The sequence below is a fragment of the Crocodylus porosus genome, unplaced genomic scaffold, assembly GCF_001723895.1.
Source record: "Crocodylus porosus isolate Cpor-Errol unplaced genomic scaffold, CroPor_comp1, whole genome shotgun sequence".
Classification (NCBI taxonomy): Eukaryota; Metazoa; Chordata; order Crocodylia; family Crocodylidae; genus Crocodylus; species Crocodylus porosus.
Window position 1 is genome coordinate 35,517,628 of NW_017728911.1, and position 17,335 is coordinate 35,534,962.

Below are 17,335 nucleotides of genomic sequence, written 5' to 3' on the forward strand. Positions count from 1 at the left end.
GCCAATGAGCGGGCGGGCCGGGCCGCCGAGGGCTTAAAAGCGGCGGCGGCGGCTCTGTCAGGGCGCGGGGCACGATCCGGTGCGGGGCGGTGATGGCTGCGGTCAACGGCGCTGTGGAGAACGGGCAGCCCGACCGGAGGGCGCTGCCGCGGCCTGCCCGGAGCCTGGAGGTGAAGCACTGCCAGGTGAGCGGGGGCACGCGTGTGTGACACGCGCACGCGGGGGTGCTGCGATGCGCCCATTGCACAGCTCGCACCCGCGTTCCCCTGCGCGCGCGCCCGGGGGCCGCACGACCTGTGGGTGTGTGCTGGGGTGCACACGCGTGTGCTGCGCAGCCTGTGTCTGGCTGCAGGGTGTGCGTGTGTGTGCGTGCACTGATGCGGCGCAACCTGATGTAAGTGTGCGTCTGTGCTCTGGCACGCGGGCGCTTTCTCGTCTGTGTTTTTAATGCATGTGTACGGAGGGGCTGCACAATCGGTGTGTTGTAATGCGCACGCGTGCCTGCACACGCACACTCGGTGTAGAGTCTGTGTCTGCTCGGACGCATGCGTTGCACAACCTGTGTTTGTGTTCTGATATTCACGTGCACAGGCTGTGCCTGTGTGCAGATCTTTACACATACACACGCTTATACAGATGCTGCACAATCAGTGTGTTACAATACACACACACGTTGTACAGTCTGTGCCTGTGTACTAATACATGTGTTCTAATATTTTTACACACACACATGTACTGCACATTCTGTATGTGTAAGAGGTTGTGCGACATCTCTGCGCTCTTATATTCGCACAGATGTGGTACACAAGGGATGCCTGTGTTCTAATATTCTGTGTCTCGCACACGCACTTACACATGCAGAAATTCAGTGTGGGATGTAAAATACGTAGCAGAAAGTGTCTGTCCTAGGGACGCCCGAGCCTGCATGGAGCAGCCCCAGCACATGTCTGGGCTTCAGGGAACACAGTGAAATTGGTTGCTAAAATGACACTTTCAGAAACTTAAAATAACTGCAGATCCTGCTGCCAACTGGAGTCAAAGCTCCCCTCTTTGATGCACCAGGTCAGTTCGGCACCAACCGGACCGGTACGCCATGCCAGGGCGGTTGAACTGCAGCGCCAACGCGGTTTCTTTGTTAGGCATCCATTTTCTTCCTGGACAATATTTTGCTTTGGCGATCATTGTGCGTCATCCGCGCTCGCTAACAGGGTGATGCTGGGTTTCCGAATCGTATCGGGTAGGCAGGAGCCAGTTCCATGAGCTGCTGAGCACTTCTCAGTGCTTGGCGCCCACTAACATTAGATTTGGATGGAGCGAAGCTGCAAGGGGGGCTGAATTTGGGTGGCGGGGGGGAGGAATCTAAACCAAGTTCTTTCTGTAGTTTAATCCTGCTCCCACTGAAGTCCCCGAGAGCGTTTGCGTTGGTTTTGCTGATGCCAGGATCAGGCTCTCCGGTTGTAGCATAGGAAGGTGAGTCAGGGTTTGGTGCTGTGAAGTGCTTTCAGCGCCTTCGAGTTTCTGCCAGATACGACAGAAAATGCAGGCACGCTGCAGCTCGCAGACTGGGATCTTGCGATGCCATCGGGGATTCTGCCAGCATCGATTCTCACCCCCCTCAGAGCATCTGATCTCCGACCTTCCCCCGCCACCCAGCAACCCCTAAATAAAACAAAACCGCCTCCTTCTAGCTTTGCTAAACCGTGGGCTGCAGAGATGCCAGACCAAAAATCTAATTCTTAGGCTAATGGATAGTGTTTTCTCTTTTAAAATGCCAACTTTCACGAGCCCTCAAAATCTATACTTTCCAGTGCTCTTGATACCCTGCATGGGAGGTTCCTTCTGGTTTTGTTACTTGGAGGCCCACGGGGTCTGCTCCTCTGCGCTCTTGATGGCAGAGCATTGAGAGCCGGTGCAGAAACGGGCATTGCAGCACTGTAGTATAGTGAACCCCCGGTTTTTTGATTGTTAAATAGACTAATTTTTTTGCAGTGGGGAGACTCCTCCAGGTATAACTTGGATCTGCTCATTTCCAGTGGTCCGTCGGGCTGAACGAGACGAAGGCTTTAGCACATTTAACACACAGCAGTTCGTATTTTCAGCACTGTATGGCATCTGAATCCATTAGTAAATAAAAGATATATAATTTTAAATGTGTTCCCCCAGCTGCAGGAGAATGAATTTAGATAAGTGGTGCTGGTTTGTCCGGTTTAATATTGTTTCAAGTCCTCGCCAAAGGAATCGAGAGCGATTGGCCATTTATTAATTTGTCGCCGGACACAAATCCTTCCTAAATCCACGAGCTTCCCTACATACCTTTTTTTTGTTTTAAAGCCAGGGCTTTGTGCTTATCTGCAACTTGCATCTTCTGCTCTTGGGTTTGGGATGGCGCAACATTTTAGAAATGGCGCTTCCCCAGTTACAAGTAGCTCTCTAGGATTCATTTCCACTTCATCCACACAGCAGAGGAATTTTCTCCTTGAGTGCTCAAGAGTGTCCTGCTTTTTATTTTGTTTGGGGTTTTGTTTTTTTTAATGTCCAGAACCATTAATCCTCCCTCTTTTAGGGATCATCCTGCTGCAGTCTTTTTTCCAAAGTGGGGGGAAAAAATTGCTGACTTCACTGGTAGTTTTTTCTGAGATTTTGTACAGAATTAGGATCCTCTGAAGATATCTAGACCTTCACAAAGACTGCCTCTCAGATGTGGTACATATAATTTAATTATGAATGCAAGTTCTACCTCTGCTGTATGTTTTGAGTGCTAAAATCTGATGAGGGAAGTTGGAATTGATGTTCAATTTATTCTAGGAAGTAGAAGTTTGACAGGAGAGGTATTTTTGCAAACTCTGTCAACTCATCCCAGATGTTTACAGCTGTTTTGCAACCGCTTCCATCCATTTGTAGAGCCAGAATCTTGTCTTTATTTCTGCAAGTTATTGAATTGAAGTCATTTCAAAAACCAGATCTTACAAGCTGTTGATCGGTCTCATGATTTTTGGAGCCAGTGATGGTTGGCCACATATGATCTTCCCAAAGTTTTAATATCCTAAAGAACAACAAGAGACCACAGCAACTCCCCACGCTGTGTGCCGGCCCAAGGAGTGGCTTCTTATCAGAAACCCAAACATTGCTGCAAATCTCGGGCCGATGCCAGCATAGCCTGTATAATGAAATCTGTGAATCCATCGTTCAAGGCTGAGTCTCTTCATTCGCTGTAGTGACTGTGTCCTTTTTCCAACTCCCTGCTCCAGAACGAACACTCAAACTGTTGCAATAAAATGCAACTCCCAGTTCTTAGCTGTAGTATATATCCCATTATAACTTCATGGACCTTCCTGTATCCCTCCAGTTTGCAGTGCGCTCTCTGGCTCATGAAGCCCCAATTTTTTCTTTGCTTTCCACGAACCTGCTTTTACTTTTCATATTTGATAAGTAATTAGCATCCCAAATGCTAGCCCCCTAAAACCAGGTAGTTCTGTGGTGGTGTTTATGAGCACCAAGGTATTTCAAACTGTCTGCCCCGTGAGGTCTCTTGCAAACTTTACTTTGGCATCTTGTTACACCGAGCCTTGCAATCATGCCTTTTTCTAAAAATGAGAATGATTAAGAACAGGTGGGTCTAAACTGCCCTCCCCCCGTAACTGCAGTCCCATCTAGGGTCCGATATCTACAGAAATACCCAGAGAAATATTTTTTACGGTCTTGTTAAAAAAAACAACCATTTTGGGTTCAAACTGGGCAAAGAAACGAAACAACGTGTGATCCGCTCTAACTGAGTTTTGAATGCATGAGGATGCAGGATTCATCTTATGAGGAGATCTCTGGTGCAAGCCTAGCTGTTGACTTGTAGAATACTTTAGCAAGGTAGAACCTTTTTGTTCAACTAAGCTAAATTGCCCGCTTGCACTTCTTAACCAGGGGTGAGCTATATCAATTCATGTGGGGTTTAGCTTCCTTTTTGCTTCAAAAGAATGGGCAATATGCTATTTTGTCTGTGTTGACTAGATGAAAGCATACATAAAAGATGTGTGGGAAATTGGGGAATTGCATATACATATCTGTGCATTAAATCACAAAACTTTTCCTGCTTTTAAAATGTTAAAAGTACTTTAGTGGATTTTTAGTTGTGCAAAGTTGGGATTGTTTGTCCGGGGTTTAGACATGCAGCATTTTAAGCATTTATGATTGGTTTTTTTAAAATTTGCATATACAAACACATTTTAGATGTCCTGCTGACAAAACCCTAGTGCCCTTGTGGAGGGAAGGGCCTTTGGGTGAGGCAGGGTTACACGGCTGGGGCCCTATTTCACGTTTTCCAGTGGCAAATACTAATGGTATGACTCCTTGGGGAGGAACCCCAGCACGGATGGGAGGGAGGTAAAATATAAGCCATTAGCTGCTCACTCGCAGCATGGAGAGCGTGCGTGCGCTACACTATTACAGAGTTTGGGGTTTTTTTGTTCGTTTTTTTGCTCAAAACATATAGGTTCCTCTTGGAGCCTTCTCTGAAAAGATGCATTTGAAATAAACTTGCTGTCACATACCCAACTGTGTGAATTTTATTGTGCGAGCCCAATCCTGCCTCCCCACTTCCTTCTTCCCCCCGCTACCCTGCACCCTTCACTGGGCCTGGCCTTCACTTGGTTTGGCGTGGCCTGCCGGCTAAACGTGGCAACAGCGGCATAATCGCATAAGGCCAAATCATTCAAAGGTGCTCAGTGCTCTTAATTTCCATGGATTTCTACAGCTCCTGCAGAGACAGACTTGAGCATTGAAAGACTGTGTATAATGCATGGACGTGTGGTTTTGTTTTCTGTTTTATTTTTTCCCCCCTTTCCCTCCCATTAGATATTTATTAACAACGAATGGCATGAATCCATAAGTGGAAAGACGTTCCCCACGTATAACCCCTCGACCCTGGAGAAAATCTGTGATGTACAGGAGGGAGACAAGGTAAGATTTGCTGGATAACTTGTGCAGAGATTGGGAAAGTGTACTAGATTCCTTTGTTTTTCTTTTTCTTTACAAAATAAGCTTGGCATTAGGCCTGCGATAACTAAACATCTTGGCCTGCCTCCTCAAAGGGATTACAGAGAATGGGATCAATTATGTCCAACTCCACTAGAAGCCTAAGAGTCTCTCATCTCCGATAGGAATGATGATTGCTGTAACAGTCTGAGTCAAAGGAGAGATACAGAACGTGGCTTGCAAGGCTTTAAAATTGGAAGCGATTAAGCTGCCTTCCCCACCCCTCCCGAAGCAGCCCTCTTTCATTATAATTCTGACATAATTCAGGTCCCAATATTGCACATGTTTATGTGCCTGCTTAATTTTGCACACATGAGTAAGCTCAGGGGCTTTGGTGGAAATACTTGCATTTGCCTAGTGGGGGCCAGAGCTTGTGCTCGAAGGAGCAACGCCCGTTTTATTTTTGGAGATGGTCTAAAAAACACTTTTTCTCTTGGATTCTGGGCTCCCCTCTCGGGACGTGCGTCATTACTGTGGAGAAGCAGTTGTTCGGATGACCAAAAGATGAGTAGGAGAAGTTGGTATTTTCTCAATACATGGAAGATAGATTCAAGAGCTGGCCAAAGAGGCTCTTATGGGAGTGGGGAGGGGAGAAATAGTAACAGGAGCAGGACTGGGTCTTTAGTATCTGAAAAAGTAGCTGTCCATGTTCATCTAAAAAAAAAAAAAAAAAAAGAAAACCTTCTCTAATAAGTGCTAGCGTCTTCTGCGTTCTGACCTGTCGGAGGCTATGCTGTCTTGTGGAGTCTACTACCCGTTTTGGGTCAAGAAGAGCCTGATGCAGTAGGAAGGATAGATTCAGAGGCGTGCTTCACCCACCAGGTGACTGAAAGGCTGGTTCCTTGGTAAGGATGTGGCATCACAATCGGGTTGCTGAAGTCCTCCATAGCAGGAGGGTGGCGAGGGACATTTTGAAGAGCAAAGGGTATCGTCCAGTCTCCCTGTGACTGAGCCACACTTCACAGCTCCTGGGCAGGCAAATTGGCTGCCCAGATCTGGCCCCTTCAGTGGTTCTCAGCTCAGAGAGCCCCCTCCTCATCTGCAATGCATGAGGGCGCTGGGGATGTTGCCCTGGGGAGCAGCAGATTGTCGTACAAGCTCAAAACTTGCCTCCGTGCTGGGAGAAGTACCCTTGCTCCTGATGTAACCCATGCCTTGGTGGCTGCAGCATCCAGGAGGCTGAAAACCTCTGTGGGCAATGCAGCTATGGTTGCAAGCTTCGAGCAAGGGGCCCCGCGGCAGACTCTCCCGTTCTTCCACCCATTCACATGGACGGGGAGAGATAAGCTGGGTGCACGCTGGAGGCAGTGGAGGAAGATAACCTACAATTCCCTTGCATTCACTGTATGTAACACATAATTGCAGCTCATTAGAAAGGCTGTCTAAACCCAGGGGTGATGCTAACCCTGCTGGAACTTTGCTTTCCTCGGCAGAAGCCATGGCTCCTCTATTATTATGTGAGCTAAGTGCCTCCTTGAGCGGTCACTCAGCCATTGCTGGGGTACTCCAGCTTGCTTGGAGAGCCACTGTTTAAAGAAAACTGTTGAGCAAAGCAAAACAGGCTACCTCCTGGCCCATCTACAGAGCCCTCCTTACTTGGATCTCTCCTGAGCACAAGGGTGACTTCTGTTTTTTTTTTAATTTTTTTTTTTTTCACCTTCTACCTTATGAGGTTGTCAGTGAAAAACTTATTCTCTGGGCCTTGCTGAGAGAAACTCTAGCCCGTGGCTCCCAACTGCAGAAGCCCTGTAGATTTCCATGGTGACTGAGATGGACCGATCTCCTTACAGGGCACGAACAAGCTGCTTTTTGCCTCTTCCTCCACTGCGTACGTTATACACCCCACTTCCCTGCCCACATCACTGGGTGTGGTTGGAGGAGCGGGAGAGCCCGTGCCTAGGCCTGTTGTTGGGAGCTCACAGCTGTACCTTTCTGGGTGGATTTGCTGAATTCTGCTTTGCAGCTCTGGATCCCTTAGTCTGTGAAACTCAAAATCATGGGACGTCCCCGTGGCTGGAACCAAAGATTCTTGTGCAAACTGAAACCGCTGGGATGAGCCCAGCCCTGTTTCAGTCCTGCCCATCTGACGTTTCAGGCTGACCTGGTTCATAACCTGAGAAATGCCGTGGCGGAGGGCTGCGCAAAGCTTTGCCGTCTGCTCCATTTCAAGCTCAGAGCAGTGACATCGAAGTGAATCAAAGGGCTTTGAAACGGCCTCGAAGCAAAATGAGGCCAGTCGAAATGTTTTGCTCTGCCTCCCTCCACTGGGCTGCGAGGCACTGGGAGCTGAGCCCGGTGGCGGGAGGTGGCACGTGGCCCCGCAGGGCATTGAGCACCCAGAGGCGTGCAGCCCGGTGGAGGGAGGCGGTGCGTAGTGCCAGGGTTGTGCTCTGCATCCGTCCGCCGGGCTCAGCGCGCCCAGTGCTGGTCCCAGGCAGCTGCAGCAGTCTCCCGCCTGCACCGCCAGGAGGGCTGTGGGGCTCTGCCAGACTCCCCTGGGGGTGCGGGCCCCCGATTTGGCTGCAATCATAGGAGGTGGCTGCTCCTCCAGTTTCGTGCTTCCCCATTATACCCTATGGGCGAAACCTCGAAACAGTGAAACTGTTTTGACAAAACGAAACAGAGCGGTGCTGTCGAAACAAACTTGAAACAAAACACTGTTCCCTCGAAACAGAAGTTGAAGCAGAATGCTGCTGTTTCGGGCAGCCCTACTGTGAGCTCTTTTCTGCAGTGGTCCTTAGTGGGGTCTCTGAAAGAGGTAGAAGTTTGGGCTGAGACCCACAGGGCGGTGGTTTTAGCTGTTGGTACTGAAGTTGTGGGTCAGGATCAGCTGCGCGGCTGCCTCTTGCCCTGGTTCTGGGTTGTTGAGGTGGGATGCCACCTGCCTAACATTGCTATCAGTCCCCCATGTAAAGTCTTATTTCCTGTAGCTTCAGACAAGGGTGGGAATTTGGTGACTAATAACATGGTGATGACAACTTGCTTTACGGCTGAAATGCATCCAGCTTTTTATTAAGCCGGGAGCAAAGGTTGTGTCGGCTGTTTTTCTTTAGTTAGGAAATTAAAACAGAGTTGTTCTCAGTGATATTCTGCAGGAGGGAAGAGAATAAGGGAAATCTCAGGTGGGAAGGAGACGGGACACGCAACTCTCTACTGACCTTTTCATTACTGGATGGGGGGGAGGTTTGTTGTCTACCAGATAATAAGAGCGGGGCACTTGCATTTGCCAGGCTGATGCTTGGCATGGGAATAACTTTATCCTCTGTGGCATTCTGCTGCTTAACAGGCAGTCGTCAGCCTGCTTCCAGCTCTCAACTATTGCACGCCAGCCTGGCAGATATGTCCATGCAAAATACTCAGCCCATTGCCATATGTTTGTGATAATGCAGAAAACTGAAACCCGTGCATGGGCAGCAGAAGCTGGTTAAGAGCATAAATGGGGCCTAGGCTGTGTACTGGTTTTCTGCACAGGTGGGAGTCCCACCTGTCAGCAGCAAATCTGCAATATTACATGCTATTAAAGTCAGGTTCTTAAAATGGGAAATGTCTGGCAGCCTCAGCTAAAGCTGTGCTGCTCGGAGGGTGTAATGCTCCTGATAACGTCTCTTGCAAACCTTAACCCAGGCGTACCATCAGCATGGGGCACATAGATGGCATTTTAAGGCTTTGTGTTGCAAAATAAGAACATGAATGGGAGGCTGACTGCCATGAGCTGCTGGGGGAGGCAAAATAGCTTGTGATACTGCAGATTTTCCACTGCTGGGTGGAACTTGCACCTTTTCACTGGTCAAACTGAAATTTTCCATGCCAGATGTCTGCCTTATCTGCTGTTATTTTTAAAAGTTTTAGCAAAAATGACTCTGCCGTTACCAGAAAGAGACTAGGGAAGCCTACGCAGCCTTTTGTCTTCATTGAATAAAATTCGTTGAACTGTTTCATTAAGAAGCACCAAGACCCCAATTTTGGTGGGGACAGGGACTTGATGCTTGGCTGTGGGGTTGTCCTGGTCCCATGGATTAACCTGGTCCCATGAAAATGCCTACATTTGATCCAGTCCTGTGTCTTGGCACAATTTTTGTAGGCACATGCTTGGTAGAGACTTAAGGTGTTTGGCAGCTAAATTTTCTGAAAGGTCCATCTGCATTGGGCATGCCCAGTCCCGTCCTAGCTCAGCCACACTGGATGGTCTGCCCTGTGCCATCCTTACCCCACCTGGAGATGAGCAGCACTTTCCAGGCAGTTGCTGCTCCTACTTGTGATGTCCTACATAGGCACTGGGCATAACTGCTGAGAGGAGGGAGACTGTTCTATTAGTGCTCAGGGGCTCAGACACCAAGGAGGTGGAAGTTGTCTAACTTGTATACAGAGGTGAGAGTGGTGGAGGGAAGAAATAGTAATAATTAGATATTTGGATTGATATGCAATACCCAGACTCGGGGAAGAGCAAGTTGAGGTTTCCTAGGCGTTTCCAAACTCCCTGGTGCTCTGCTTTGTGGCCTCCGCTTACTCTTAACACAGGTCCTTGTGTGCAGTACTCACAATCAGTCCCAGCAGATGGAAAGTAGTCAGGCTCAGGCTTCCTCCTGGGTTTACACGCCACATTTTGTCCTTGACACCTTGACAGTTGCGACTCTGTCATTGTCTCGCATTGTGCCTACGTGTTGCAACATCCATGTAACGTAACGCACCATTTGGATCCGTTTTTAATGCCTAGTCATAACAAGGCAGATTACGAATGGCATTTCAGTCTTACCTAAGAATTTCCTTGTTTCGGCTGGTTGGAATTCAGACGCTCCGTTTTGTGGGTTTGTGAGCACGCGTTGTATGCGTGCAAGTAATAACCTTTTGAATATTCAGCATGTGAGTCATACCCATGAATAACTTGTGTCAGGGGATATTGTAGCCTATGTGTGTTATCAGGAACCGATGCCTTTGGAGGAGAGCAGCGCTGTGACGTATGAAGCACCGGGGTCTATATTACAGCTTTAAGCACTCTGTACTCGGTAGGTCGTGGAGGCATCAGGTCTCGTTGACACGAGATGGCGACTGTGGCAGTAGTGATCAGCCCCCCCAGGTCAACAAGATGCAGAGTTGTCCACAGGTACAGAGTCCTCAGCTCCAAATGCATCCAGGGCCAGACTCGACTCAAAGGGAAGGCCGCAGAAATAGTCCCGCTGACTCAAAAACTTGTCCCTTTGTGAACTGGTCTCCGGGATGCCACCCTGCCCTGCTTTCTGCCTTCTGCATGTCCCATCGCTAGTGTTGAAACCACTTCTCTTTCTAAGGAATATAACTAACACTTTGTTATGCCTTGTACCCTGCCTTTATTTTTTTATTTTCTTTTTAAGGCTTAGTTCCTAATTTCAGCAGCTAAATGAAGTGTGTGTGTGGGGTGGGGGGTTGTTCGAAGTGGAGAGCCTTCCCAGGTCTTCTCAGTTGTGATGGATGGGGCCAAACAGGGTAGATGACAGCACTTGGGTCCGTGTATGTATGGTGCAGCTGGACTGACCTCGGGATCGGCACCACACAGTCCTTCCAAGGCCTCGTGTGAATGCATGTCAGCAGGAAGACTCCCTCACATTAGCTGCCATGTGCTACGTCTACCTTAATTCTGGAAATAAAACTAACCTGGGTCTGTGACAATGCCCTAGCCTAGCCTCTGCCCTTCCAGCAAGGGTGGAGTTTTGCTTTCAACTGCTTAGGAAAACAGGCTGATAAATACTGTGTAAACCTTTTTGTAAAGAGGGAGAGGACCAAATGCCCATTGGGTGTGTGTAAGCAGATGTCACTTCAGGCAGTGGTGTTTGTTTCAGCCTCCTTTGCAAATCTTCATGTCTAATTGCTAGTGATATTTCTTCACACTGTGCACATCTCCCCTGAAAGCATACCTTCATTACAGAAAGTGTCAAGTGTATGCTAGAAGATGTTGTACAAAACAGGTTTCCTTGTAAACGGTTTGATGCGAAAGTTTGGAGACGCCCTGAGCTGTCTGCAACACCTACCAATTTCCCTGGAGTCACGGTTTTGCCTGTATTTTAAGAATACGATCGATGTACAGTCTAGGGAAGCAGAGGGGGGAGGAGGTACAGAAACGAATGAGGCAGATGTTGGCCAGAGTAAGCATATGAAGAGTATACAGAAATGGAGCCAAATCTGCTTATTTTACTTCTCTAAGTAGCAATAGCCACTTACGGCTAGGGATCCCTAATTACACTAGCTGAGGAACAGGCTCTCAGCAATGAGTAAGAACACTTACCAGCCTTACGTAATGGGGGACAACTGGTTGTTAAGAAAATTTGGTCTAGAATTCTTAATGAATTTGCTTTTTGCTTTTTTTTTCTTTGGGGGGGGTGTGAATTGAATCGTCTTTGACTGGAGTAATTATGGGTTTGCATGGGGGGGAAAAATTGGCTTGTCCAGTGGGGTCTGAGAACTATAATTATTCCCTTGGCTAAAACCATAATAATATCCATGCTGCAAGTGTGTTTTCTTTCCCACATCTTAGTTTTAAAGATATTGATCCATCCAGATTTGGTTTGTGAAGACGAGAATAACACCAGATCTCTTGCTGGAGCCAGAGGAACGCTTGTCCAGTCTCCTAACGCGGCGATTCTCATTCGAGTGCCATGAGATCTTTTTAAGGGCACTGTGGGGTACCGTGCAATATTAGCACTGCTAGGTATGGGGCACTAGGTAATTCTAGAGGTTTCAAATAGGACTCCATTGCATCAAAAACCATTCTGACCTGGTTGTGCGGTCTCTTTGAGTTCTTTGCAATAGAAGAATTGACCTATTTTTTTTTCTGTAATCAAGAAATGAATGAAAGCAGCAGGCTGGCATTTTCGGAGGGGGTCCTGGAGTCTAAAAAGGTTGAGAACCACTGCTCAGAAACTGTTTGGGGCTCATAGTTGGGCACAGATGTTTTCCTCCTTCCATCTGTTGCTAGCAAAGTAGGCGATACAAAAAGATCTTGGCCCAGCTCCATAAATGTCCCTGCTCCTGCCTGTAAAAGAGCTTCGCTGACTTGTCAAAAGAGGAAGTTTTAGGTTCCAGTTTGGCCCGGTTCAACGAGACCCGTTTGCAAGGACCGCAAGGTCACTTGACACCTTGCAGGCAGAGTGTCAAAGTCAGGAGGAAAGTAGGAGACTCGGGGCGGACGATCAGGCAGCGCAGTAGCTGGGTTCTGCGAGTACCGTGCTCACGGCCGGGTAGCGCCGAGCAGGTGTTGACCCTCTTTAACCTGCACTCGTGTGTGGTTGCTCTAGCCCGATGTGGACAAGGCGGTGGAGGCAGCAAGAGCCGCGTTCCAGAGGGGATCGCCATGGAGACAAATGGACGTCTTGAGCCGCGGGAGGCTGCTGCACAAATTGGCCGACCTTATCGAGCGAGACCGAGTCACTCTGGCGGTAAGTGAAGAGTGGCAGGTGGACAATAACCAGCCCTTCGTTTTGCCCTGCTGCGGACGCTGGGCCCGCTCGTATCGCGTCTCGGGTGGTTTCTCTTTAGTTTCCTTCGCACGCCTTGCAAAGGGGTCTCGTCTCCCAAGCTCCTGATTTCACTGACCCACGGGAAAAGGGGCTCTCGAAGGAGTTGTGTGTAGGGGTCGACTTAATTTGCGGTTTCACGGTTTTTGCAGCAGCTGCAAAAAATGGAGCCGTCCGTGATCGCCAGGAAATATTGCATCGGTGGTGATTTCCTGCAAAAATCAATCTTAAACAGACAAACCGACCCAGTGTGTTGTTCTGTTTTAGAGTGTCTCGATGCTCACTGCGGTGCAAAGAGAGCGCCACAACCACAGCGGCCTTGGATCACGTGATTGAGAGCCGGTGTCTACTAGTGCCATAGACTAAGTGAAGTCGCTAGTCAGCAAAGTGAACATGTTTCTGTTCAAGTTAACGTTGATTAGTATTTCTAAACTTTTTGTAGAATGCTACGTATCATTGTGGTGATATAAGCTACAATTTATATTGTATAAAGATTTATATTTATAATGTATTTCAATTTAGATTTAAATGTTATACTTCAGTTTATCATACTATGATAATTATACAATATAATTATTTCCCGCGGAACTTGCTGTCAAATTATACAGTATGTGCCTCTCCTCCAGTCGGCAGTGAGGGGTGGGGCTGCTGGCAAGTGCCCATAAAATCAGCTCTTTATGCTGTGACCAAGCTGCAAAAATGGCTTGGTCTTGCCACGAGTTAAGAAGACCCCTGATTATATGTATATTTTTAAGAGACCGTGAAGGACTTTTTGGCTTCTTTAAGAAGAGCTACCAACGTGAGGGCCCAAGTCTAAATTCCTCTGGAATTTAGCAGAGCTAAAACTTAGAAGCGCAGCTGAAACTTTCACCCCCACTTCAGATTAAATAGGCCTCTCTGCACCCCATCCTCATGCCCCAGGAGCAGGAAAACCTCTGACTTCCTTAAAAGCTGCTTGTGCTCCAGCCCCATCCCCTCTATTTGATAACCTGACGGGGTCGCTTCCCAGAACCAATGGGCTCAAGCATCGGGGTGCCTTGAACTTGCCTCTTCTCACAAGTTGTCAGGCTTATTTATGCCCTTCAAGCCCCTCTTGTGTTTGGCCACTACATTGTCTTTCTGGCCTGCCCGCTCCAGCCTTACTATGGCCAAAGGCAGTCCCACTGCTGCTTGCCATCCAGCAGGATGCCCGTGTTCAGCTCATCGCAGAACATGTATGGCTGAAGTGGCATTGACTTGGCTTAAACTCCTTACAGAATCGGGGCCCTTGTGCGTAAAGGCAGCCGGGGTTGGGTCATCAGAGCCTGTGTCTGCCTGGCCCTGAGTGCCCCCGCGCCCTTGGAGTCGTGGGGAATGTGTGGTGCCCACAGGAGATGTCTTGCATCTTGGCATAATGCAGGGGGCTCGCACGAGTGATGGAGATGAAGCGGGCAGCGTCCAGGTTTGCCAGCAACCCTCGAAGCAGGCAGTGCCCGGGTTTGCCAGCAGCCCTCTAACATGTCAACGCCCTGAGCGAACTTGAAACTAGTGGTGCAAACAAACACATCCTGCCTGAAGTGCAACGTCCTCCTCCTTGGCTACTGTTGTGTGCTGGCAAATGTTTTTCTAACCAACCTCCTAGATCAAACAAGGTGCAAACAACTCCCGCCCCATAAATCACAAAGGCAACCGGTTCCGTAGCATCTCAGAGCCCTGTTTCCCATGTGGAAGTCAGTGAAAGAAACCTCTGTCAGGTTTTGGATGAGGAACAATCCTGCATTGTCGGAGGAGGACTTGATTGGCCTGTACCATCTCCACCTTGTGTTGATTGCATCTTGAGAACCTTAGAGAGGACAAATAACAATGGCAAGGTTGAAGCAACATGCTTGTCCTCTACAGTAAACCACATCAAAGGGACTGTCTGAGGGACCCCACCTTCCTCTCTAGCTATTGAAGCTATTTTGGGTGGCAGGAAAGCTTTCATGACTCATGCAGAATCTTCCACCTGCTTCGCTGGGTTTTTTGTTTAAATCCGCTCTGAATGTATTGCTCCAGAAACGCTGCATCTGCAGTGTGAATTGTACCTCCACCCTCTTTCTGTTGCGTTCCCCCATCAGCACCTTGTCCAATACAGGCCAGATCTAACCTGGCCTGATTCCCCAGTGCAGGTGAGTGCTGCAGGGCAGTGTGTGATACAAGCATGCTAGGAGCACACCATGAACTCTTATGCATCTGAAAGAGTACAAATTTGGAACATGATAGTGGAGACTGCAGATCTGGGTGCCTTCGAAAGGATCATTAGACCTTTACCTCTATCTCTCTCTATCTCTATTTATTTTTAAGATCATAAGAAAGTCAGGCTGGACAGGACTCCATGGGCACATCCAGATGTGCGTGAACATTTGGTTCCCCGGGGACAAGTAGTTCTGGCACACCTTGCACGGCTGCTTCTTGTCCTTGGGGAACGCCTGTGTCCTGTGCGCTTTGGCACGCAGGAAATTCCCCAACTTCAGGTAAGGCAGGATGGGGCCAGCAGTGTGCAGCAGCCATACCTGGGGTCCTCCTGGGTCTCCAGCCGTAGTGATTCTGCTGTGTGGAGCCTGGCTGGAAGCAGAGCATGCTGACCAAGTGTGTTGCTCTGTTTTGTTTTGCTTTTTCCCCTGTGGTTTCTTTTTTTTTTTTTTTTTTTTTTAGGACCCCAGGATATCTAGGGGGCAAAAAACCCGGTGCAGCGCACACTTGGGTGGCGCACCCTTGCAACGCAGAGAACATCAGACTGTGAGATATGTGGTGCTGCAAATATGTTTGCAGTGCCACATAATGCACAACCATGCTCGTCTGGCAGAACTGTGCCCACAAGGTCATCTAGTCCAGCCCCCTGCTCAAAGCAGGATCAGCCCTGACTAAACCAGCCCAGCCAAGTGTCTGTCTAGCCCCTTCTTCCAAAGACAGAGATTCTGCAATTTCTCTAGGTAGCCTGTTCCAATACTTGATCATGCTCGTAGTCAGAAAGTTCCCCCTAATCTCTGACCCAGATTTCTCTTGTGGCAGCTTGAGGCCATTGCTCCTAGTCCTGTCCCCTAAAGCCACAGAGAACAATACATCTCCGTCCTCTCTCGCAAGATGGATAGAGAGAAATGGATCCATCTTTTTGCTTCTTTCCTATTAGTTGTTGTCCTAAATATCAGGAATGTCGTGTCTGCTCTCAGAGGATTTTTTGAGGCTATTCTGAAGCATGCCTTAGCGGATAGAGGATCCACCCTCTTCCTCCCTGCTGCTCCTCCTCCCCCAAAGAGGCAAAACCAACTGTTTATAGAGATTTGGATCTACTTAAGGGGAAGAGCCGAAACCCCTGTTTTGAACTGCTCTGAGCATAGAGAATATCCAGGACTGGACCCATGCGACTCGGGCCCAGCCCTGCTTTAAATATAGATATTCTGACCATCTTGATGGGCAGAGTCTGTCTGCCCAAAGCCACACGGCCATAACGCCGCTTACCGGTTCTGGATCCTTTTCCTGGAATACATTTTATGAGGCCCTTCATGTTCCATAAACAAACTAGGAAGCCCCGTTTGACCTGCTGTCCAGCGCTTTCAGTCTTTCCCCCTTACAAATTGCTACGTGGGTGGTTTTTGAAGCAGTGCCCTAGATTATAAAAAAAAAAAAAAAATAGTCGGTCTCTTTAGTAGAGTCTGCTCAAACTGGATAATAATCCTGTCTGCTTAAGAGAGGCAAGAGTCCCTTTGAGCTGTGCCTAGAACTTAAAGCTTGTTCAGGGCAGCAGGCTGTGACCTTATTTTCATTTTCTTCATCGTCACCCTGTCCTATGACCTTATCGTCATCTTTACACAAACATGTTTTCCACTTTTCTGTGGACAAAAGAGGCTTTTCATTGGTCATTTCCCAAAGAAAAATGGACTCCCAGAAAAAAGCAGGCAGGCCAGATTCAGATCTTGGAGATGGCAGGGTAGCAAGAGATTCACAGAAGTTTAGGGCTGGAAGGGACCTCGTGAAATTGTTGGGTCCAGCCTCCCTGTTCTGGGCAGAAAAGGCTGCTGGGGTCAAATAGCCTCAACACAGTGTGCATCCAGTCTTCTTTTGAAGAAGTGCGAGAATAAAACCTTGCATTAAAGGCTTCATAACTTCTGAGCATCTGCACCCAGCTGATGATGCATGACCATATGGTCCCAGATAGGGTCTCCCCAGATGATGCTTCTACAGAGATTCTGGATGTACACCAGAGTCATTGGGAGTGATTGTGATTCCCCCACCCCCCAAGTATTTTATTTTAACTGATTATCGGGACACTAAACAATCCAAGCCCACTGTGTAAGAGGGTGAGACTGACCTTGTGCACTGAAGAGAAGAGAATTTGCATAGCGCATATATGTAGAAAAGAATTAAGAAAATATTAGGAAGTACTTGACTGTACGTGTGATTTGTGTTGCAGACTTTGGAAACTATGGACACGGGGAAACCTTTTCTTCAGGCCTATTTCATTGACCTAGAAGGCTGCATAAAGACGCTCCGATATTATGCTGGGTGGGCTGATAAAATCCAAGGCAGAACCATTCCAGTGGGTAAGTTTGATGAGTGATCCTTAACTTGCAGTGAACAATTCCTTCAGTCTGGAAGACTGAGGAAAGTTCAAGAGAAACGGGGCAAGGACTTCCCATTCGGAGGCCTGGGAGTGGGGTGGGGAAGAGAAATTCCTTGTAGAAACACCTTAGGATTTTATATTAAACTATAGGCCGGTTAGTCTTACCTTGATCCTAGGCAAGCTGTTCGAGAAAATTATGCTGGCACACATCCAGGAGGGGCCAGCAGGGGACTGCATGCTTAGGGGC

The 17,335-nt window shown here is 48.2% G+C and overlaps 1 protein-coding gene across 1 annotated transcript in view; it reads left to right on the forward strand.

The window, feature by feature from the left end:
* The first annotated feature begins 67 nt into the window (after positions 1-67).
* ALDH1A3 (aldehyde dehydrogenase 1 family member A3) overlaps positions 68-17,335 on the forward strand; it is a 51,559-nt gene continuing 34,291 nt past the window's right edge. The window contains exons 1-4 of the mRNA XM_019533800.1: positions 68-185; positions 4,846-4,950; positions 12,291-12,431; positions 16,939-17,068. Of these exons, the coding sequence (XP_019389345.1) occupies positions 93-185; positions 4,846-4,950; positions 12,291-12,431; positions 16,939-17,068 (469 nt within the window). The 5' untranslated portion in view covers positions 68-92. The remainder of the gene's footprint in view (positions 186-4,845; positions 4,951-12,290; positions 12,432-16,938; positions 17,069-17,335) is intronic.